This window comes from Symphalangus syndactylus, chromosome X, assembly GCF_028878055.3.
Source record: "Symphalangus syndactylus isolate Jambi chromosome X, NHGRI_mSymSyn1-v2.1_pri, whole genome shotgun sequence".
Classification (NCBI taxonomy): domain Eukaryota; kingdom Metazoa; phylum Chordata; class Mammalia; order Primates; family Hylobatidae; genus Symphalangus; species Symphalangus syndactylus.
This window is the reverse complement of record NC_072447.2, coordinates 118,747,056-118,770,492: the sequence shown is the minus strand read 5'-3', so window position 1 is coordinate 118,770,492 and position 23,437 is coordinate 118,747,056. Positions and strand designations below refer to the sequence as shown.

Sequence of the window (23,437 nt, the reverse complement as noted above, 5' to 3'; positions counted from 1 at the left end):
CACCATTTATTAAATAGGGAATCCTTTCCCCATTTCTTGTTTTTGTCAGGTTTGTCAAAGATCAGATAGTTGTAGCTATGCGGCATCATTTCTGAGGGCTCTGTTCTGTTCCATTGATCTATGTCTCTGTTGTGGTACCAGTGCCATGCTGTTTTGGTTACTGTAGCCTTGTAGTATAGTTTAAAGTCAGGTAGCGTGATGCCTCCAGCTTTGTTCTTTTGGCTTAGGATTGACTTGGCGATGCGGGCTCTTTTTTGGTTCCATATGAACTTTAAAGTAGTTTTTTCCAATTCTGTGAAGAAAGTCATTGGTAGCTTGATGGGGATGGCATTGAATCTATAAATTACCTTGGGCAGTATGGCCATTTTCACGATATTGATTCTTCCAACCCATGAGCATGGAATGTTCTTCCATTTGTTTGTATCCTCTTTTATTTCATTGAGCAGTGGTTTGTAGTTCTCCTTGAAGAGGTCCTTCACATCCCTGGTAAGTTGGATTCCTAGGTATTTTATTCTCTTTGAAGCAATTGTGAATGGGAGTTCACTCATGATTTGGCTCTCTGTTTGTCTGTTATTGGTGTACAAGAATGCTTGTGATTTTTGTACATTAATTTTGTATCCTGAGACTTTGCTGAAGTTGCTAATCAGCTTAAGGAGATTTTGGGCTGAGACAATGGGGTTTTCTAGATATACAATCATGTCATCTGCAAACAGGGACAATTTGACTTCCTCTTTTCCTAATTGAATACCCTTTATTTCCTTCTCCTGCCTGATTGCTCTGGCCAGAACTTCCAGCACTATGTTGAATAGGAGCGGTGAGAGAGGGCATCCCTGTCTTGTGCCAGTTTTCAGAGGGAATGCTTCCAGTTTTTGCCCATTCAGTATGATATTGGCTGTGGGTTTGTTGTAGATAGCTCTTATTATTTTGAGATACGTCCCATCAATACCTAATTTATTGAGAGTTTTTAGCATGAAGGGTTGTTGAATTTTGTCAAAGGTCTTTTCTGCATCTATTGAGATAATCATGTGGTTTTTGTCTTTTGTTCTGTTTATATGCTGGATTACATTTATTGATTTGCGTATGTTGAACCAGCCTTGCATCCCAGGGATGAAGCCCACTTGATCATGGTGGATAAGCTTTTTGATGTGCTGCTGGATTCGGTTTGCCAGTATTTTATTGAGGATTTTTGCATCAATGTTCATCAAGGATATTGGTCTGAAATTCTCTTTTTTGGTTATGTCTCTGCCAGGTTTTGGTATCAGGACGATGCTGGCTTCGTAAAATGTGTTAGGGAGGATTCCCTCTTTTTCTATCGATTGGAATAGTTTCAGAAGGAATGGTACCAGTTCCTCCTTGTACCTCTGGTAGAATTCAGCTGTGAATCCATCAGGTCCTGGACTCTTTTTGGTTGGTAAGCTATTGATTATTGCCACAATTTCAGAACCTGTTATTGGTCTATTCAGAGATTCAACTTCTTCCTGGTTTAGTCTTGGGAGGGTGTATTTGTCGAGGAATTTATCCATTTCTTCCAGATTTTCTAGTTTATTTGCATAGAGGTGTTTGTAGCATTCTCTGATGGTAGATTGTATTTCTGTGGGATCAGTGGTGATATCCCCTTTTTCGTTTTTTATTGCATCTATTTGATTCTTCTCTCTTTTCTTCTTTGTTAGTCTTGCTAGCGGTCCATCAATTTTGTTGATCTTTTCAAAAAACCAGCTCCTAGATTCATTAATTTTTTGAAGGGTTTTTTGTGTCTCTATTTCCTTCAGTTCTTCTCTGATTTTAGTTATTTCTAGCCTTCTGCTAGCTTTTGAATGTGTTTGCTCTTGCTTTTCTAGTTCTTTTAATTGTGATGTTAGGGTGTCAATTTTGGATCTTTCCTGCTTTCTCTTGTGGGCATTTAGTGCTCTAAATTTCCCTCTACACACTGCTTTGAACGCGTCCCAGAGATTCTGGTATGTTGTGTCTTTGTTCTCGTTGGTTTCAAAGAACATCTTTATTTCTGCCTTCATTTCATTATGTACCCAATAGTCATTCAGGAGCAGGTTGTTCAGTTTCCATGTAGTTGAGTTGTTTTGACTGAGTTTCTTAATCCTGAGTTCTAGTTTGATTGCACTGTGGTCTGAGAGACAGTTTGTTATTATCTCTGTTCTTTTACATTTGCTGAGAAGAGCTTTACTTCCAACTATGTGGTCAATTTTGGAATAGGTGTGGTGTGGTGCTGAAAAAAATGTATATTCTGTTGATTTGGGGTGGAGAGTTCTGTAGATGTCTATTAGGTCCACTTTATGTAGAGCTGAGTTCAATTCCTGGATATTCTTGTTAACTTTCTGTCTCGTTGATCTGTCTAATGCTGACAGTGGGGTGTTAAAATCTCCCATTATTATTGTGTGGGAGTTTAAGTCCCTTTGTAGGTCACTGAGGACTTGCTTTATGAATCTGGGTGCTCCTGTGTTGGGTGCATATATATTTAGGATAGTTAGCTCTTCTTGTTGAATTGATCCCTTTACCATTATGTAATGGCCTTCTTTGTCTCTTTTGATCTTTGTTGGTTTAAAGTCTATTTTATCAGAGACTAGGATTGCAACCCCTGCCTTTTTTTGTTTTCCAGTTGCTTGATAGATCTTCCTCCATCCCTTTATTTTGAGTCTATGTGTGTCTCTGCACGTGAGATGGGTTTCCTGAATACAGCACACTGATGGGTCCTGACTCCTTATCCAGTTTGCCAGTCTGTGTCTTTTGATTGGAGCATTTAGCCCATTTACATTTAACGTGAATATTGTTATGTGTGAATCTGATCCTGTCATTATGATGTTAGTTGGTTATTTTGCTCGTTAGTTGCTATAGTTTCTTCCTAGCCTCGATGGTCTTTACAATTTGGCATGTTTTTGCAGGGGCTGGTACCGGTTGTTCCTTTCCATGTTTAGTGCTTCCTTCAGGAGCTCTTTTAGGGCAGGCCTGGTGGTGACAAAATCACTCAGCGTTTGCTTGTCTGTAAAGTATTTTATTTCTCCTTCACTTATGAAGCTTAGTTTGGCGGGATAGGAAATTCTGGGTTGAAAATTCTTTTCTTTAAGAATGTTGAATATCGGCCCCCACTCTCTTCTGGCTTGTAGAGTTTCTGCTGAGAGATCAGCTGTTAGTCTGATGGGCTTCCCTTTGTGGGTAACCTGACCTTTCTCTCTGGCTGCCCTTAACATTTTTTCCTTCATTTCCACTTTGGTGAATCTGACAATTATGTGTCTTGGAGTTGCCCTTCTCGAGGAGTATCTTTGTGGCGTTCTCTGTATTTCCTGAATCTGAATGCTGGCCTGCCTTGCTAGATTGGGGAAGTTCTCCTGGATAATATCTTGCAGAGTGTTTTCCAACTTGGTTCCATTCTCCCCATCATTTTCAGGTACACCAATCAGACGTAGGTTTGGTCTTTTCACATAGTCCCAAATTTCTTGGAGGCTTTGTTCATTTCTTTTTATTCTTTTTTCTCTAAACTTCCCTTCTCTCTTCATTTCATTCATTTCATCTTCTATCAGCGATACCCTTTCTTCCAGTTGATCGCATCTGCTACTGAGGCTTCTGCATTCTTCGCGTAGTTCTCGAAACTTGGCTTTCAGCTCCATCATCTCCTTTAAGCCCTTCTCTCCATTGGTTATTCTAGTTATCCATTCTTCTAATTTTTTTTCAAAGTTTTTAACTTCTTTGCTATTGTTTTGAATTTCCTCTTGTAGCTCAGAGTAGTTTGATCGTCTGAAGCCTTCTTCTCTCAACTCATCAAAGTCATCCTCCAACCAGCTTTGTTCCGTTGCTGGTGAGGAACTGCGTTCCTTTGGAGGAGGAGAGGTGCTCTGTTTTTTAGAGTTTCCAGTTTTTTTGGTCTGTTTTTTCCCCATCTTTGTGGTTTTGTCTACTTTTTGTCTTCGATGATGGTGATGTACAGATGGGTTTTTGGTGTGGATGTCCTTTCTGTTTGTTAATTTTCCTTCTACCAGACAAGACCCTCAGCTGCAGGTCTGTTGGAGTTTACTAGAGGTCCACTCCAGACCCTGTTTGGCTGGGTGTCAGCACCGGTGGCTGCAGAACAGCGGATTTTCGTGAGACCACAAATTCAGCTGTCTGATAGTTCCTCTGAAAGTTTTGTCTCAGAGGAGTACCCGGTTGAATGAGGTGTCAGTCTGTCCCACTGGGGGGGTGCCTCCCAGTTAGGCTGCTCAGGGGTGAGGGACCCACTTTAGGAGGCAGTCTGTCCGTTCTCAGATCTCCAGCTGCCTGCTGGGAGAACCACTACTCTCTTCAAAGCTGTCAGTCAGACAGGGACATTTAAGGCTGTGGAGGTTCTCGCTGAGTTTTTGGTTGTCTGTGCCCTGCCCCCAGAGGTGGAGCCTACAGAGGCAGGCGGGCCTCCTTGAGCTGTGGTGGGCTCCACCCAGTTCGAGCTTCCTGGCTGCTTTGTTTACCTAAGCAAGCCTGGGCAATGGCGGGCGCCCCTCCCCCAGCCTCGTTGCCGCCTTGCAGCGTGATCTCAGACTGCTGTGCTAGCAGTCAGCAAGACTCTGTGGGCATAGGACCCTCCGAGCCAGGTGCGGGACACAATCTCCTAGTGTGCCGTTTTCCAGGCCCGTTGGAAAAGCGCAGTATTAGGACGGGACTGACCCGATATTCCAGGTGCCGTCTGTTTTCCCTTTCTTTGACTAGGAAAGGGAACTCCCTGACCCCTTGCGCTTCCCGAGTGAGGCAATGCCTCGCCCTGCTTCCGCTCGCACACAGTGCGCTTCACCGACTGTCCTGAACCCACTGTTAGGCACTCCCTAGTGAGATGAAACCGGTACCTCAAGCAGAAATGCAGAAATCACCCGTCTTCTGTGTCGCTGGGGCTGGGAGCTGGAGACCGGAGCTGTTCCTATTCGGCCATCTTGGCTCCACCCTCTCGCAACTTTATCTTAATACATATAAATGACTGAGGCACAGGATTTCTTTGTTTCTGTCCCACGGTAAATTATTTGTCATGGTTATTCAGTGTATTTATTGAAAGTGTGTGTGTGTGTGTGTGTGTGTGTGTGTGTGTGAGAGAGAGAAATCCAACTCTATTTCTTCTTAGTTTTGAAGGCTAATTTTGGATAGTATTTTTTTCAGGTAAGTCCCTGAAACTAGGTAAAACTGTTTCAACATATTGGCTAGATTGTGTGAACAAGAAGACAAATTGGGTAAGGTTAAGTTAGCAAGTAAATCATGGTAGGAAAGTTACATCGACTCTTTTAGATTCCCAGGCCACCATTGTATAGATTATTATTCTAGTATATAAAATTTAGTGTTCTTATAGCCAAAATAAAATCACTGTATTTCAGTGAAATTCATGATGCCAGGAAGTATTTTATTAAACATCTTTTTTTATTTTAAATTTTTAATTTTTGGGGTTCATATTAGGTATATATATTTATGGGATACATGAGATATTTTGAAAGGCATACAATGTGCAATAATCACATCATGGGGAATGGGGTATCTATTCCTTCAGACATTTATCATTTGTGTTATGATCAAATTATACTCTTTTAGTTACTTTGAGATGCACAATTAAATTATTATTGACTGTAGTCACCCCATTGCGCTATCAAATACTAGGTCTTATTTATTCTATTTTTTATGCCCATTATCCATCTTCACCTACCCTCTACTCCCCCACTACCCTTCCCTAGCCTCTGGTAACCATCCTTCTACTCTCTATCTTTATGAGTTCAATTGTTTTGATTTTTACATCCTACAAGTAAGTGAGAACATGTGGTGTTTGTCTTTCTGTGCCTGGCTTATTTCACTTACCACAGTGACGTGCATTTCAATCCACGTTGCAAATGACAGACTCTCCTTCTTTATGGCTGAATAGTACTCCATTGTGTATGTGTACCACATTTTCTTTATCTGTTCTTCTATTGATGGACAGACACTTAGGTTGCTTCCAAATCTTGGCTATTGTGAATAGTTTTGCAATAAATATGGAAGTGCAGATATCTCTTTGATATACTGATTTCCTTTCTTTGGAGTATATACCCAGCAGTAGGATTGCTGGATTGTATGGTAGCTGTATTTTTAGTTTTTTGAGGAGCCTCCAAACTGTTCTCCATATTGATTATACTAATTTACATTCCCACCAACAGTGTACGAGGGTTCCCTTTTCTCCACATCCTCACCAGTATGTTATTGCCTGTCTTTTGGATATAAGCCACTTTAACTGGGGTAAGATGATATATCATTGTAGTTTTGATTTGCATTTCTGTGATGATCAATGATGTTGAGCACCTTTTCGTATGCCAGTTTGCCATCTGTATGTCTTCTTTTCAGAAATGTCTATTCACATCTTTTGCCCATGTTTTAATCTAATTATTAGATACTTTCCTAAAGAGTTGCTTGAGCTCCTTAAATTCTGGTTATTAATTCCTTGTCATATGGGTAGTTTGCAGCTATTTCCTCCTATTCTGTGGGTTGTCTCTTCACTTTCTTGTTTCCTTTGCTGTGCAGAAGCTTTTTAACTTGATGTGATCCCATTTCTCCATGTTTGCTTTGGTTGCCTGCGCTTATGGGGTAGCTCAGGACATTTTTGCCCAGACCTGTGTCCTGGAGATTTTCCTCCATGTTTTTCTTATAGCAGTTTTATAGATTGAAGTCTTAGATTTAAGTCCTTAATCCATTTTGATTTGATTTTTGTATACAGCAAGAGATAGGGGCCTAGTTTCATTCTTCTGCATATGGATATCCAGTTTTCCCAGCATCATTTACTGAAGAGACTGTCTTTTCCCCAGTGTATGTTCTTGGCAGCTTTGTTGAAATTGAGTTCACTGTAGGTGTGTGGAGTTGTTTCTGGGTTCTCTGTTCTGTTCCATTGGTCTGTGTGTCTGTTTTATGCAAGTACCATGATGTTTTGGTTACCATAGGTCTGTAGTATAATTTGAAGTCATGTAATGTGATTCCTCCAGTTTTGTTCCTTATTCCCAGAATAGCTTTGGCCATTCTTGGTCTTTTGTGGTTTCATCTAAATCTTAGGCTTGATTTTTCTATTTCTGTGATGCATGCCATTGGTATTTTGATAGGGATTGCATTGAATCTATAGATTGCTCTGAGTAGTATGGACATTCTAACAATATTGTTTCTTCCAATCCATGAATGTGGAATATCTTTCCATATTTGTGTGTCCTCTTCAATTTCTTCCAGCAGTATTTTATAGTTTTCATTGTAGAGATCTTTTACTTCTTTGGTTAATTCTTAGGTATTTAATTTTGTTTGTGAGTATTGTAAATGGGATTATTTTTTAAATTTCTTTTTTAGATTGTTCACTGTTGGCATATAGAAATGCTACTGACTTTTGTATGTTGATTTTGTATCCTGCAACTTTACAGAATTTATCAGTTCTATTTTTTTTTTTTTTTGGTGGAGTCTAGGTTTTTCCAAGTACAAGATTGTATCATCTGCAGACAAGGATAATTTGACTTCTTCTTTTCCAATTTGGATGCCCTTTATTTCTTTCTCTTGTCTGATTGCTCTAGGTGGGACTTCTAGTATTGTGTTGAATAACAGTGGTGACAATGTGAATCCCTGTCATCTTTTAGATCTTAGGGGAAAGGCTATGAGTTTTGGCTTTTATTATGTTGACATATATTTCTTCTATACCCCATTTTTTGAGAGTATATTAGTCTATTTTTATGCTGCTGATAAAGACATACCTGAGACTGGTCAATTTACAAAAGAAAGCGGTTTATTGGACTGACAGTTCCACATGGCTGAGGAGGCCTCACAATCATGGTGGAAGGTGAAAGGCACATCTTACGTGGTGGCAGACAAGAGAAGAGAGCTTGTGCAGGGAAACTCCCCTTTTTAAAATCATCAGGTCTCATGAGACTTACTCACTATCATGAGAACAACATGGGAAAAACCCGCCCCCATGATTTAGTTACCTCCCACTGGTATCTCCCATGACACTTGTGAATCGTGTGAGTTACAATTCAAGATGAGGTTTTGGTGGGGACACAAGCAAACCATATCAGAGGGTTTCTATCATGAAGGAATATTGGATTTTAGCAAATGCTTGTCTGGCATCAACTGGAACGGTCATATGATTTTTGTCCTTTATTCTGTTGATATGATGTATCACAACAATTGATTTGCATATGTTGAACCATGCTTGCATCCCTGGAATAAATCCCACTTGGTCATGATGAATGACCTTTTAAATATATTGTTGAATTTGGTTTGCTAGTATTTTGTTGAAGATTTTTGCATCCATATTTATCAAAGATTTTGGCCTGTAGTTTTCTATTTTGGATGTGTCTTTGTCTGGTTTTAGTATTAGGCTAATACTGGCCTTGTAGAATCAGTTTGCTGGTATTCCCTCCTCTTCAATTTTTTTAATACTTTGAGTAGGATTGGTATTAGATTTTCTTTAAGTTTTTGGTAGAATTCAGCAGTGAAGCCATCAGGTCCCAGGCGTTGAAGCCATCAGGTCCCAGGCGTTTCTTTACTGGGAGACTATTTATTACAGATTTAATCTCATTACTTGTTATTGGCCTGTTCACATTTTGGATTTCTTCATGATCCAATTTTGGTAGGTTTTACGTGTCTAGGAATTTGTCCATCTCCTCTAGATTTTCCAATTTATCGGCACATAGTTGTTCATAATAGCCAGTAGTGGCCCTTTGAATTTCTATGTATCAGTTGTAATGTCTCCTTTTTCATCTCTGATTTTATTTGGGTCTTCTCCCCTTTTTGTCTTAATCTGACTAAAGGTTTGTCAATTTTCTCAATAAACCATGTTTTTATTTCATTGATCTTTTGCATTTTGTTTTCTTCATTTCAAATTTATTTATTTCTGCTCTGATCTTTATTATTTCTTTTGTTTGTTTGTTTGTTTAAACCAGAGTCTCACTCTTTCTCCCAGGCTGAGGTGCAGTGGTGTCATGGCTCACTGCAGCCTTGACCTCCCAGGGTCAGGCCATCCTTTCACCTTTCAGCCTTCCAAGTAGCTGGGACTACAGGCACCACCACACCCAGCTAATTTTTGTATTTTTTGTAGAGATGAGGTTTTGTCGTGTTGCCCAGGCTGGTCTTGAGCTCCTTGGCTCAAGCGATCTGCCCACCTCACGCTCCCAAAGTGTTGGGATTACAGGTGTGAGCCATGACACCTGGGCTGTTTCTTTTCTTATACTAACTTTGGATTTGGTTTGCTCTTCCTTTTCTGGTTCTTTAAGATGAATCATTATGTTATTTGTTTGAGGTTTTTCTTCTCTTTTGATGTAAGCAATTATAGCTGGAAATTTTCCTGTTAATACTGTTTTTGCTGTATACCATAGGTTTTGCTATGTTGTATTTGTATTATCATTTGTTTCAAGAAATTTTTCAATTTCCTTCTTAATTTCTTCATTGACCCACTGGTCATTCACGGGCATATTGTTTAATTTCCATTTGTTTGTATAGTTTTCAAAATTCTTCTTCTTATTGATTTCTAGTTTTATTTCATTGTGGTCAGAAAAGTTGCTTGATGTTATCTCAGCAACTTCTTTGTTGTTTGAATGTTTTAAGACTTATTTTGTGACCTAACATATGGTCTATCCTTGAGAATGATCCATGTGCTGAGGAGAAGAACATATATTCTGTAGCCACTGGATGAAATGTTCAGTAAATATCTATCTGTTGGGTCCATTTGGTCTATAGTGCAGATTAAGTCCAATTGTTCTTTGATGATTTTCTGTCTGGGAGATCTGTCCAGTGCTGAAAGTGGGGTGTTGAAGGCTCCAGCTATTACTGTATTGAGGTCTATCTCTCTCTTGAGCTCCAATAATATTTGCTTTATATATCTGAGTGCTCCAGTATTGGGTGCATATATACTTACAATCACTATATCCTCTGACTAAGTTTACCCCTTTTTCATTATATAATGACCTTCTTTGTCTCTTGTTCATTTTTATCTTGAAATCTATTTTGTCTGATATAAGTATAGCTACACCTGCTCTTTTTTGGTTTCCATTGGCATGGAATATCTTTCTTCATCCCTTTATTCTCAGTCTATGTGTATCTTTGTAAGTGAAGTGTGTTTCTTTTTTTTCTTTTTTCTTTTTTCTTTTTCTTTTTCTTTTTTTCTTTTTTTTTTTTTTTTGGTGGAGTCTTCCTCTGTCACCCAGGCTGGAGTGAAATGGCATGATCTCGGCTCACTGCAGCCTCTGCCTCTTGGGTTCAAGCAATTTTCCTGCCTTAGCCTCCTGAGTAGCTAGGACTACAGGCATGTGCCACTATGCCCAGCTAATTTTTTATTTTTTGTATTTTTAGTAGAGATGGGGTTTCACCATGTTGGCCAGGCTGGTCTTGAACTCCTGACCTCAAGTAATCCACCCCCCTAGGCCTCACCCCAACATTGCTAAGCTAAAGGGAAAGGTCAAGCTGGGAACTGCTTAGGGGAAACCTGCCTCCAATTCTATTCAAAGTCACCACTCTGCTCACTGAGATAAATGCATATCTGATTGCCTCCTTTGGAGAGGCTAATCAGAAACTTAAGAGAATGCAGCCATTTGTCTCTTTTCTATCTATGACCTGGAAGTCCCCTAGCCTCTTCCAGTTTTCCTGCCTCTCTGGACTGAAATAATGTTTGTCTTACATATGTTGATTGATGTCTTGTGTCTCCCTAAAATGTATAAAACCAAGCTGTGCTCTGACCACCTTGTGCACAGGTCATCAGGACTGCCTGAGGCTGTGTCACAAGCACTATCCTCAACCTTGGCAAAATAAGCTTTCCTTTTTTTTTTTTTTTTTCTTTTTTTCTTTTTTTTTTTTTTGAGACGGAGTCTCGCTCTGTCTCCCAGTGGCGCCATCTCGGCTCACTGCAAGCTCCGCCCCCCTGGGTTTGCGCCATTCTCCTGCCTCAGCCTCCAGAGTAGCTGGGAGTACATGCACCCGCCACTACGCCTGGCTAATTTTTTTTTTTTTTTTGTATTTTTAGTTGAGATGGGGTTTCACCGTGTTAGCCAGGATGGTCTCAATCTCCTGACCTCGTGATCTGCCCCTCTCGGCCTCCCAAAGTGCTGGAATTACAGGCATGAGCTACCACACCTGGCCTCAAGTGTGTTTCTTGTAGGTAGCAGGTCATTGCATCTTATTTTTTCATCTATTCAGCCATTCTATGTCTTTTTATTTTAATAGTTTAGTTCATTTACATTTAATGTTATTATTGATGTTTTATTCTACTGCGGCCAAGATGGCACTCAAACCACAATACAAAGTCCTTCCCACTCTTCTTTCCCCTTTCCACAGGTAGAGGAACCTCTCTCAGTGGCCACCACCACCACTGGCCCATGGGGAGTTCTGCTAGGCTGCTGCTCATGTTCTGTTAAAGCCCAAGGGCTCTTCAATCAGCTTGTGGTGAATGCTGCCAGGCCTGGGACTCACCCTGAATTCTGGCTTGGGGCAAGGCCAGAAATGCTGCCCAAGAGCTGAGGCCTAGATTCCTGAACTCCAAGAGACTGCTTGTTGCTTACCTCACTGTGTCTGAGTGGGTTCCTAAGGTGCCAAATTCCCCTTTATTTTTCCCTCTGCCTTTCTCAAACAGGAGTCTCTCCATGTAGCCACCACAGCTGGTTTTGTGCTAAGTCTTACCTGACGCCAGCACATCTCAGTCTCTCCCAAGGCCCACAGCATACTACCTGGGTATTGCTGCTGGTTATTCAGGGCCCAAGGGCTCTTTCGTCAGCTGGTGATGACTCCTGGCAGAACTGGGTCCTTCCCTTCAAGGCAGTGGGTTCCCTTTTTCCCCAGGGTATGTCTAGTGATGTCATCCAGGAGCTAGGGCCTGGAATGGGGGTCTCACAACTCTAGCCAGTGCCCCATCCTACTGCAGCTGAGCTGGTATCCAAGAGGTAAGACAAAGTCCTCCTCAGTCTTCCCTGTCCTGTCCTCAAGTGAAAGGAAAGGGTCTCTTTCTCATTGCTGCGAGCTGCGCTGCCTGGGGTTGGGGGAGGAGTGGTGCAAGCACTCCCTTAGCCACCCCTGCTGGTGTCTCCCTAAGTCACATGCCCCCATAGTACACTGGCTCTAAGCTTAGCACAGCACTAGGAGTTGCCTAGAAATTGCAATCCTTGTGCCCTAGACTGCCTTTCAAGTTTACCTAGAACCTCAGAGTACTTTGGCCTGCGATTGGTGAGGTTACTGAGAAACTTAAGTTCCAGCTGCTGGCATGAGCGATTCCCATCTGGCTAGGGCTGATCCAAATGCTCCCTCCATGCTTGGGTGCTTGTTGAGTGCAGCACAGCTTTGTTCCCCTCTGTGGCAGGGCAGCACTAAGTTCAATGTAAAGTCCCCCAGTCCCTGTGCTCTCCCTCCCCCAAGTGTACAGGCTTTCTGTCCTTGCACCGCTGGCTACTGTGGGTAGCTGGCTAATTTTTGTATTTTTAGTAGAGACGGTGTTTCACCATATTGTTTAGGCTGGTATCAAACTCCTGACCTCGTGATCTGCCTGCCCGGGCCTCCCAAAGTGTTGAGATTACAGGCGTGAGCCACCGTGCCTGGCCACAAGTGAATTTCTAAATGCATTTAATAATTGATTTCTAGACAAAACAGTTAAAAAGTATTAGAGTATCTCTAGCCAGTTAGTTTTAAATATTATTTGATTTATTTAAGTGGCATATATGTCTTCAAATGTATCTCATTACTATTGTGATAAAGCATAATAACTCATAAAATACATATTGATTTCATAAATATAGTACACTATTTTTATTTAAAGGTCAACCCCCTGGAAAATATTTTGACACATTTTCTATGATCATTGTTAGTTTTATATGGGAATAAAGAAGCCACTGGGATTGTAAAATAACCTGATTTATTCTGAGTCAGAGTTTATGCACAAGTTATTGTCTCTCTTTTGAAATTAATATAAGCTTCTGAGGCTAGTCCGATTCAGTGGTGTTTACAACGAATTGCTCACAATTACACATTTCTTTGTTTATTTTCCACTCCCGCTGCTTCACTTGACTAGCCTCAAAAAATGTATATGTATATGTATATGTATATGTATATGTATATAAAAGCTTCTGAGATGGACTGACCTGTCTGTTTTTCTGGTTTTTAAACTAGGCCTTTATTGTAACATTTGAATTTAGATGTAATAAAACTTCAGTAATTCAGAATTCAGACTAATACTAGTTGGGGATAGCCGAGTTGAATTAGTAAAAACTTGGAATTAGAGAGTATTCTCAAATCAATGTATATATTAGGTTTGGAGTTTCAAGACATTTAAATATGTGCAGTAATGCAAACTTAGCATCTTTCTAAGTTTTCATGTATAATGAGTATTTTAAATTAGAATTGTAGTTGAGTAACAGTAATACATTTCCCATTTTCTAAGTTCTTAAGTATATCATCTTGTATTTCTTTGCATTTCAATTATTCTCTTATTCTTCTATGTCTTTCCTGCCTCTTTACCTTTCACCTTATAAATGTGCTCAAACCTCTGTTATAGGGAAGAAAAAGTAATATCTTTTCCCTACCCATTGCAAGAATCATAGCTGACACCCCATAACAAAAGATGGATTAACAAGAGAAAACCATAAAAATTTAATCAAGTTTTTATGTGACACAGGATCCTTCAGAAATGAAGACCCAAAGACCCAGGGAAAACCGTATGTTCATGCTAAGTCTGATGAAAGAAATGAATAGTTGTGGAGACACGTGATTGAACAAAAAAAGGGTATGATCTAATGGTAACAAACTGGGCCTGTTTGTTGAGAATCTTTTCTGTGTCTCTCTATGACATTCCTTCTCCTTTGGTATGCTGCAGGAAACTTGTCACATGCATCTTAAAGGGAGAAGGGAAGAGGTCAGAGAGTGACCTTTCTAGATTGTATGGCTTGCTTTGTGAGACGGGGAATTCTAGTTTCTATTACCTGCCTTAGGGAGAGGAAGGGGGGCTGAAGAAAGCGGGGCCTGGAGAAGGTCAGAGAGTGACCTTGAAGGTGCCATGTCTTGGGGTAGTATTTTCTGAGCCTTGACACTACCATTATCCCTGACTGCCCTTTTAGCTGTTGCCTTATCTCTTTGCTCTCTAAAGCTAAACTTTCTTTTTTTTTTCTTTTGAGACGGAGCCTCGCTGTGTCACCCAGGCTGGAGTGCAATGGCGCGATCTCAGCTCACTGCAACCTCTGCCTGCCGGGTTCAAGCGATTCTCCTCCCTCAGCCTCCCGAGTAGCTGGGATTATAGGCGCCCTCCACCACACCTGGCTGATTTTTGTATTTTTAGTAGAGACGGGGTTTCACTTTGTTGGCTAGGCTGGTCTTGAACTCCTGACCATGGCCAGGGCCAAACTTTTCTATTTCTAGTTCTCCAGTTTCTGATCATTCCTTAACCCACTGCAATCTGGCATTCGCTTCCATTTCTCCATTGAAATAGCCCCTCGCTAGATTTTAACATGCACCTACTAATGGCAAAATCCAATGTAGCATTTGACAATGATGACCACATCTTCCTTCTTGATACTCCTGTCTTGGTTTCTATCTCATTTTTCTTCCCTGTTATCATTTTGATGTCCTTGTCTAACTTTTCTTCTGCTTGCTCTTAGGGTCTGATCCTCATTTTATTACTCTAAAAAGCGCTCGCTGGAGTGTTAATGACTCTAGATGTTTCTTATATTCTGCTGTGTCTAAATTTGCATCCTATAACTTTTTTTCTGTTCCCTAAATCTGTGTTTCTAATTGTTTGGATGCCCTACATATATTTCAGGTTAAGTATCTACCCCATCCCCTACCATGGAACTTGCTGTTCCTTTCTGTTCTTTATTTTAGTTAATTGTAATGGTATCTACCCAGTTGTCTAAGCTCTCTATTCCTCAGTCTTTCTTGATTCTTTTTCTTTCTCATTCCCATCACCTAATTGGTTATCAGCCCTAATGTATGCATCCTTTCTGCAATTCATGTCTATCTCTATTGCCCTTGCCCTTTTTGGAACCCTCATACTTTCTTGCCCAGGCAGTTGTGATAACCGATTAATGGTCCTGCTTTCTCAGCCCTTGGATAATTCTCTGGCTTTAAATTTCTTTATTCTAGTGTTCAGTAGCACCATAGGTTGACTATAGTTAATAATAATTTATTATATATTTTAAAATAGCTAGAAGAAAAGATTGATAATGTTCCCAGCACAAAGAAATGATAAATGTCTTTGAGGTGATTACCCTGATTTGATGATTACACATTGTATGCATGTATCACAGTATCACAAGTACCTGATAAATATGTACAAGTATGTATCAATAAAAAATAATTATCAGACAATGTGAGAAAATGCCCTTAAATAAAACTGTAAATCTGTAAGTTTTCTCTTAAATAAAACTGTAAATCATCTAAAAAATTTCTTACTGGCTTCCCATTACCAATAAGATAAAGTTTGGATTTGTTAAAATCTTCGTGGACCATTCCTTCTTTCCTTTTCTATATTTCATTACCTGCCAAAATTCACTTTCCTCACTAGCCTCATTAAACTGCTCTTTGTTTTCTACACAGGCTGTGCTTTCTTAGTTCTTTCTGCTTTTCTTCTTCTGAGAATGTCCATTAGCCCTTTTATCTCTGGCAAATTCCTATTAATTAGTGTTTAGAAATGGGAGTATAGTTGTCCCTCTGTATCTGCAGGTTCCACATGCATTCAGCCAACCATGATTGAAAATATGTGGGAAAAAAGGCAAAAAAAAGGTAAAAATAATACAAATAAAAATATAGTGTAACAACTGTTTAGATATCATTTACATTGTATTCATATTATAAGTAATCTGGAGATGATTTAAACTATACAGGAAGATGTGAGTAGGTTATATGCAAATACTGTGCCATTTTATATGAGGGAAGGGACTTGAATATCTGTGAATTTTGGCATGGGTGAGGCGGGGGTAGGGGTCTTGGAACCAATCCCTTGCAGATATCAAGAGATGATTTTATGGCACAGTGCCTGGGCTTATAGAATCAAACCACTTGGGTTCCAGTCCTTACTTGGATACCTATTAACTATGTGACTTTATCAAGTCATGTAACCTTAATTAAGTTTGTTTTTTAAAACTTTATAAATGAGTGTAACAGTACAGGCATACTTAAGAGATACTGTGGGTTTGATTCCAGACAACGCCATTAAAGCAAATATCTATTCAATAAAGCAAGTCACATGAATATACATCAATAAAGCAAGTCACGTGAATATTTTTTGGTTTTCCAGTGCATAAAAGTTATGTTTACATTGTTCTGTAATCTACTGTGTAATAGTATTATGTATTAAAAATGATATACCTTAATTAAAAATATTGCTAAAAATTACTCACAATTATCTGAGCCTTCAGCGAGTCATAATCTTTTTACTGGTGGGGGGTCTTGCATAGATGTTGATGGTGGTTGCTGAAAGTTGGGTGAATATGGCAATTTCTAGTTTGCCACATCAATGGACTTTCCTTTCACAACAGATTTCTCTGTAGCATGCGATGCTGTTAGATAGCATTTTACCTACAGTAAAACTTCTTTCAAAATTGGAGTCAATCCTCTAAAACCCTGCCACTGCTTTATCAAATAAGAGTATGTCACATTGTAAATCATTTGTTGTCATTTCAACAGCGTTCACAGCTTCTTCACCAGGAGTAAATTCTACCTTAAAAATCCCCACCTTTTTTGCACATCCATTAAAAGCAACTCCTTATTTGTTAAAGTTTTTTTTTTTTTTTTTTTTTTTTTGAGATGGAGTCTCACTCTGTCGCCCAGGCTGGAGTGCAGTGGCGCAATCTCGGCTCACTGCAAGCTCCGCCTCCCGGGTTCACTCCATTCTCCTGCCTCAGCCTCTCCGAGTAGCTGGGACTACAGGCGCCCGCCACCACGCCCGGCTAATTTTTTTGTATTTTTGGTAGAGATGGGGTTTCACCATGGTCTCGATCTCCTGACCTCGTGATCCACCCGCCTCGGCCTCCCAAAGTGCTGGGATTACAAGCGTGAGCCACTGCGCCCGGCCTAAAGTTTTATCATGAGATTACAGTAATTCAGTCACATCTTTAAGCTCTACTTCTAGGCCAGGCGTGGCAGCTCATGCCTGTAATCCTAGCACTTTGGGAGGCCGAGGTAGGTGGATCCCTTGAGCTCAGGAGTTTGAGACCAGCTCGGGCCAATGGCAAAACCCCGTCTCTACAAAAAATACAAAAAAATTAGCTGGTCATGGTGGCACATGCCTGTAGTCCTCTCTATTTGGTCGAGGGTGGCTGAGGCCGGAGGATTGTTAGAGCCCAGGAGGTCAAGGCTGCAGTGAGCCAAGATCACGACACTGCACTCCAGCCAGGGGACAAAGTGAGACCCTGTCTCAAAAAAAGAAAAGAAAAGAAAAGAAAAAGCTCTACTTTTAGTTCTCCTGCTGTTTCCACCACATCTACAGTTATTTCCTCCACTGATGTCTTGAGCCCTTCAAAATCGTCCATGATGATCAGAAAGAATTTCTTCCAAACTCTCATTAATGTTGATATTTTGACCTCCTCCCATAAATTATAAATGTTGTTAATGGCATCTAGAATGATGAATCATTTGCAGAGGTTTTCAATTTACTTTGCCCAGGCCCATCAGAAGAATCACTATCTATGGCCCCAATAACTTTATGATATGTTATTACTTAAATAGTAAGACTTGAAAGTTGATATTACTCCTTGATCCATGCACTGCAGAATGGATGTTGTGCATGAAAACATTGATCTCTTTGAACATCTTCGTCAGAACTCTTGGTTGACTAGACTCATTGTAAATGAGCAGTAATATTATGAAAGGAATCTTTTTTTCTGAGCTCGATAGTGGGCTTAACATATTCAGTAAAGCATGCCATAAACAGATGTGCTGTCATCCAGGCTTTGCTGGTCTATTTATAAAGCACAGGCAGAATAGATTTAGCATAATTCTTAAGGGACCTAGGAGTTTTGGAATGGTTAAATGAACATTGGCTTCAATTTAGAGTCAGCAGCTGCATTAGCCCCTAACAAGAGTCAGCCTGTTCTTTGAAGCTTTGAAGCAGGCATTGACTTCTCTCTATCTACAGCAAGTCCTAGATGTCATATTCTTCCAATAGAAGGCTATTTTGTCTACATAGAAAATTTGTTGTTTACTGTAGTCACCTTCATAAATTGTCTTAGCTAGCTAGATCTTCTCTATAACTTGTTTCAGCTTCTACATCAGCACTTGCTACTTCACCTTGCACTTTTATGTTACGCAGTCAGCTTCTTTCCTTCAATCTTATGAACCAACCAGCCTCTACAGCTTCCAGCTTTTCTTCTGCAGCTTCCTCACCTTGACTTCATAGGATTGAAGAGCGGGCCTTGCTCTGGACTAGGCTTTGTTTTAAGGGAATGTTGTGGCTGGTTTGCTATTCTATCCAGATCACTCAAACTTTGTTCATGTCAGCAATAAGGCTGTTTCACTTTCTTATTTTTGGTACGTTCACTGGAATGAGTAGCACTTTTAATTTTCTTCAACACTTATTTGCCTTCACAGCTTGGTTAATTGGAGCAAGAGGCCTAGCTTCACCCTATCTCTGCTTTCTACGTGTCTTCCTCACTAAGCTTAATCATTTCAAGCTTTTTATTTAAAGTGAAAGACATACTATTTCTTTTCACTTGAACACTTAGAGGCCATTGTGGGATTATTAGTTGGCCTAATTACAATATTATTGTGTGTCAGGGAATAGGAGATAGGGAACAACTGGTTAGTGGAGCAGTCAGAACACAAGCAACATTTATCAGATTAAGTTTGCTTTCTTATATGGGCGTTGTTTGAGTCACCCCTCAAAAATTACAATAGTAACATCAAAGATCACTATCACAGATCACCATAACAGATATGATAATAATGAAAAAGTTTGAAATATTGTGAGAATTCTCAAAATTTGACGGACATGTAGTGAGTACGTGCTATTGGAAAAATGGCACCAATAGACTTGCTTGATACAGGGTTGCCACAAACTTTTTCTGCATATTTTGAAACTTTGTATTTGCACATTTAAAAAATTGTATATCCCAATAAATAAAATCACTGGAACAAAAAAATTGATACTCTGATTAAACTGAATTTTGTAGCTTGCAGGACACTAAATTGGGCCAGGTTGGTTTTACTCTAGCTTTCACTGTCATTCCACCCTGCTTCTTCCTTCACCAACATTCAAATTCTTTTCCTTATCTGCCAGCCAGGCAGACGGGAGAGGCAAGAGCAGTCTTCATTTTCAGTAGCTCTTGATTCTTTGATGTGAGAGGAACAGCACAGTCATTTAAACTTGATCCGACCTCTTTGCATCTTGCAAAGTTAATCAGCCAAAAGAAGTAAAATATGAAGGCAATGCTTGTGCAATGTACAGTTCATTTTCATGATGTATACCTCATTATGATTTGTCTGCTTGCTTCTCCTGTTTGGTCATTTCTTTGGAAGGCAGTGGATTTTTTTCTTGTGTTTTTTGTCTTCTTCAATTTTGACTTGCCAAATTTCTCAATCCCAGCCATATTGGGTTTGTTGGATGTGGTTGCCAAGGAAGTGGAGTAAGGCGTTTGAGCGAGCAGAATCTGGTCTGCTCATAACTATTAAATTATTTAATAATAAAAGTACTTAGAATTACACTTGCCACAGAGTGACCACTTAATAAATATTAGCATATTCACTCAAGTATCACTGTTTCATTGACATAGATTAAAACCAAAAATAAGTGCCTTCAGTGATTGTCTTGCCTGATAAATAGGATTTTTTCACACATGCCAATTTCATTCAGTGGCTCTCTGGCACACTGAGTTGAAGGCATATTGAGATTCTGTGTGAGATCACCTGGAAAGAACATGCTGCTAGATTAGTGATAGTTGCCATAGGAGAGACAGTGGAGGAAGAATACGTTTTGTATTTATTATCCCTAATACAGCTCATCCCCCAGTTTTTGGCTGAGATATCAGGTTGATTATCTGTTTTTCCAAGTGTTGTGGTTGAGATATCAGGTTGGTTATCTATTTTTCCAAGGGTTATGGAAGATAATGCTGCATATGTAAAGGGGACCATTAAATAGAACCAATGGAACAGAACAGAGCCCTCAGAAGTAATACCACACATCTACAACCATCTGATCTTTGACAAACCTGACAAAAACAAGAAATGGGGAAAGGATTCCCTATTTAATAAATGGTGCTGGGAAAACTGGCTAGCCATATGTAGAAAGCTGAAACTGGATCTCTTCCTTACACCTTATACAAAAATTCATTCAAGATGGATTAAAGACTTAAATGTTAGACCTAAAACCATAAAAACCCTAGAAGAAAACCTAGGCATTACCATTCAGGACATAGGCATGGACAAGGACTTCATGACTAAAACACCAAAAGCAATGGCAACAAAAGCCAAAATTGACAAATGGGATCTAATTGAAGAGCTTCTGCACAGCCAAAAAAACTACCATCAGAGTGAACAGGCAACCTACAGAATGGGAGAAAATTTTTACAATCTACCCATCTGACAGAGGGCCAATATCCAGAATCTACAAAGAACTTAGACAAATTTACAAGCAAAAATCAAACAATCCCATCAAAAAGTGGGCAAAGCATATGAACAGACACTTCTCAAAACAGACACATGAAAGAATGCTCATCATCACTGGCCATCAGAGAAATGCAAATCAAAACCACAATGAGATCCCATCTCAGACCAGTTAGAATGGCCATCATTAAAAAGTCAGGAAACAACAGGTGCTGGAGAGGATGTGGAGAAATAGGAACACTTTCACACTGTTGGTGGAACTGTAAACTAGTTCAACCATTGTGGAAGACAGTGTGGCGATTCCTCAAGATTCTAGAACTAGAAATACCATTTGACCCAGCCATCCCATTACTGGGTATATATCTAAAGGATTGTAAATCATGCTGCTATAAAAACACATGTACATGTATGTTTATTGCAGCACTATTCACAATAGCAAAGACTTAGAACCAATCCAAATGCCCAATAATGATAGACTGGATTAAGAAAATGTGGCACATATATACCATGGAATACTATGCAGCCATAAAAAAGGATGAGTTCATGTCCTTTGTAGGGACATGGATGAAGCTGGAAACCATCATTCTCAGCAAACTATCGCAAGGACAGAAAACCAAACACTGCATGTTCTCAGTCATAGGTGGGAATTGAACAATGAAAACACTTGGACACAGGGTGGGGAACATCACACGCTGGGGCCTGTCATGGGGTGGAGGGAGGGGGGAGGGATAGCATTAGGAGATATACCTAATGTAAATGATGAGTTAATGGGTGCAGCATACCAACATGGCACATGTATATATATGTAACAAACCTGCACGTTGTACACATGTATCCTAGAACTTAAAGTATAATAAAAAAATTGACCACAAATATAAGTATATACAAATGTAAAAATAATAACAATTTTAAAAATTTACAAAAAAAGAACCTTGAATGCCAGGCATAGAAGTTTGGACATAATCTGAAAGTTAGTAGGTGTTACAACAGGGCAGTCATGAGTTGCAAACGGAAGGTTAATCTGCCAGTGATTTGCAGCATCATTTGCAGTGAAGAGGAGTCAGAAGTAAGAATTCCAGTGGTTGTCATACTGTATTTTCTTGACTCTAAGAAGCATTTTTTCACATATAAGCACAGTTCTTATGTAGTAGGGTTGTTAAGAAGATTAAATGGGTTAATACATGTAAGACATTTAAATCAGTGCCTGGCATATAGCAAGCACTAGTACAAGTGTTATCTATCATCATTATTACAGTTATTAAACAATCAATATATACATTTAATGTAGTGTTTTTTAACATGAAAGCAGTAGGTTTCTTAATAATGAATGACATATTAGAATGGTGAGATTATAGACCAGGTGTAAGATAATGAGGGCCTGGAAAAGGGTGGTAGTTGTGAGAATTCCAAAGAAGTAAGTCTGAGAGAGATTAAAAAAAGAATTGACTTGATGACATATTGGATATAGTGAATTAAGAAAAAGGAAAATTCTAAGACAACCCTCAGATTACTTACCTGAATGAATGGGAAATAGCTTGGCTTAAGAAAGAAATGTTACTTGATCTGTGTAAAGTATTTATAACAATGCCTTGCACATGGAAAGCATTATTTTTGTTAGTTATTAGTAGTAGGACTATTTACACCTGTTATATACTTAAATTTGTTATCAGGTAATGTAATAAAGCTACCAAAATATGAAAGAATCTTGTACATAATTTACTAGTAGAGAATTTATATGTTCAAGGGAAAATAAATTATGTGTTTTAAATATTTTTCAGTATAAATCAATGAGGAAGAGTTCAAGTGGCAATGAAAATGAGGTGAGAAAAGATAATATTAATAATTATTTGAAGTGTTTACTTATGAAGTTGGCTCAGTGAGAGTAAAATGCAATCCATTTTTCAGTTTGTTTGTTATTGATTTAATGCATGGTTTATTTTCCAACAATAAAAGCATATGAGCATCGTCATACAATTATTAATTTAATCATTTAATTTCCATATATCCTTTAGAATGGAATTACTAATAATTCAGTTTTAGAATTTTATCATCATTCGTCTTAGACCTGTCATCTATGAGTGTAAGTGTGTTGTCTTTCACATCTTTTATCTTTCTAAATCAGCCTGGTTGTCAATTGAGATTTTTTTTTAGGAACTTTGTTTAGGAACTCCTTCCACAAATTCTGCATACTATTTTAAAATTTAAAATTTGACTTCTACAGTTTGTGCATTACCATAAACCTTTCTACTGCACAGCGTAAACTATGCAGCAGCCTATCATTATTGAAAAGATATATTCTCATTACTATAAGTACTTAAGTTTTGTGTATTTTTGTTGGAGAGATTGGTATTTAATTTGATGTTGGGTACTTGGCAGGGCTTCTGAAAATGTCTTCAGTTTTAGGAAATAGAATCACACAGGGAAAAATAATGAATAGAGCCAGATGATTGGTCGTCTGCCAGCTCAGCTGCCGATTTCTCTCCATGGCCTCTCCAGTAGTATTTACTGGGATGAATAAAAGTCAGTTATGGCTATAGCTGGTCATATTTTCACTGTTAGTATTTATGTTTAAGCCTAAACTACATGTTTTGTATGGGTATGCTTGGCAATATTTACCCGTGCATGAGCACAATCAGTTCCTGTACACCTGCCCAAGCTTTCCATTGCACCAACTCCACAAGATCCCAGCTTACCCTTTAAATATTATTCCCAGGGAATGGCCTACTGTGTGGTCTCTAGCATGTCTTCACCAGCTGTCAGGCCTTCAGTGGATAACACCTGTGTACCTGCTGAAGCCTCTCAGATTGGTCTGTAGTCCAGACCTCTCCCCTGAGGTTCAAGCCCTTGCAATATTTTATCCATCTTCCTACCTGCTTAGAATTTCTGCTGGATATATCTCATAAACCCAATAGGACTAAAT

At 39.3% G+C, this 23,437-nt stretch overlaps 1 protein-coding gene across 4 annotated transcripts in view; it reads left to right on the top strand.

Annotated features, from left to right (window-relative positions):
- LRCH2 (leucine rich repeats and calponin homology domain containing 2) overlaps positions 1–23,437 on the top strand; it is a 127,629-nt gene that overhangs the window by 89,607 nt on the left and 14,585 nt on the right. For all 4 annotated transcript variants that reach the window (XM_055267857.2, XM_055267856.2, XM_063634843.1 and 1 more), the window contains one exon: positions 22,296–22,337. In XM_055267857.2, the coding sequence (XP_055123832.1) occupies positions 22,296–22,337 (42 nt within the window). The remainder of the gene's footprint in view (positions 1–22,295; positions 22,338–23,437) is intronic.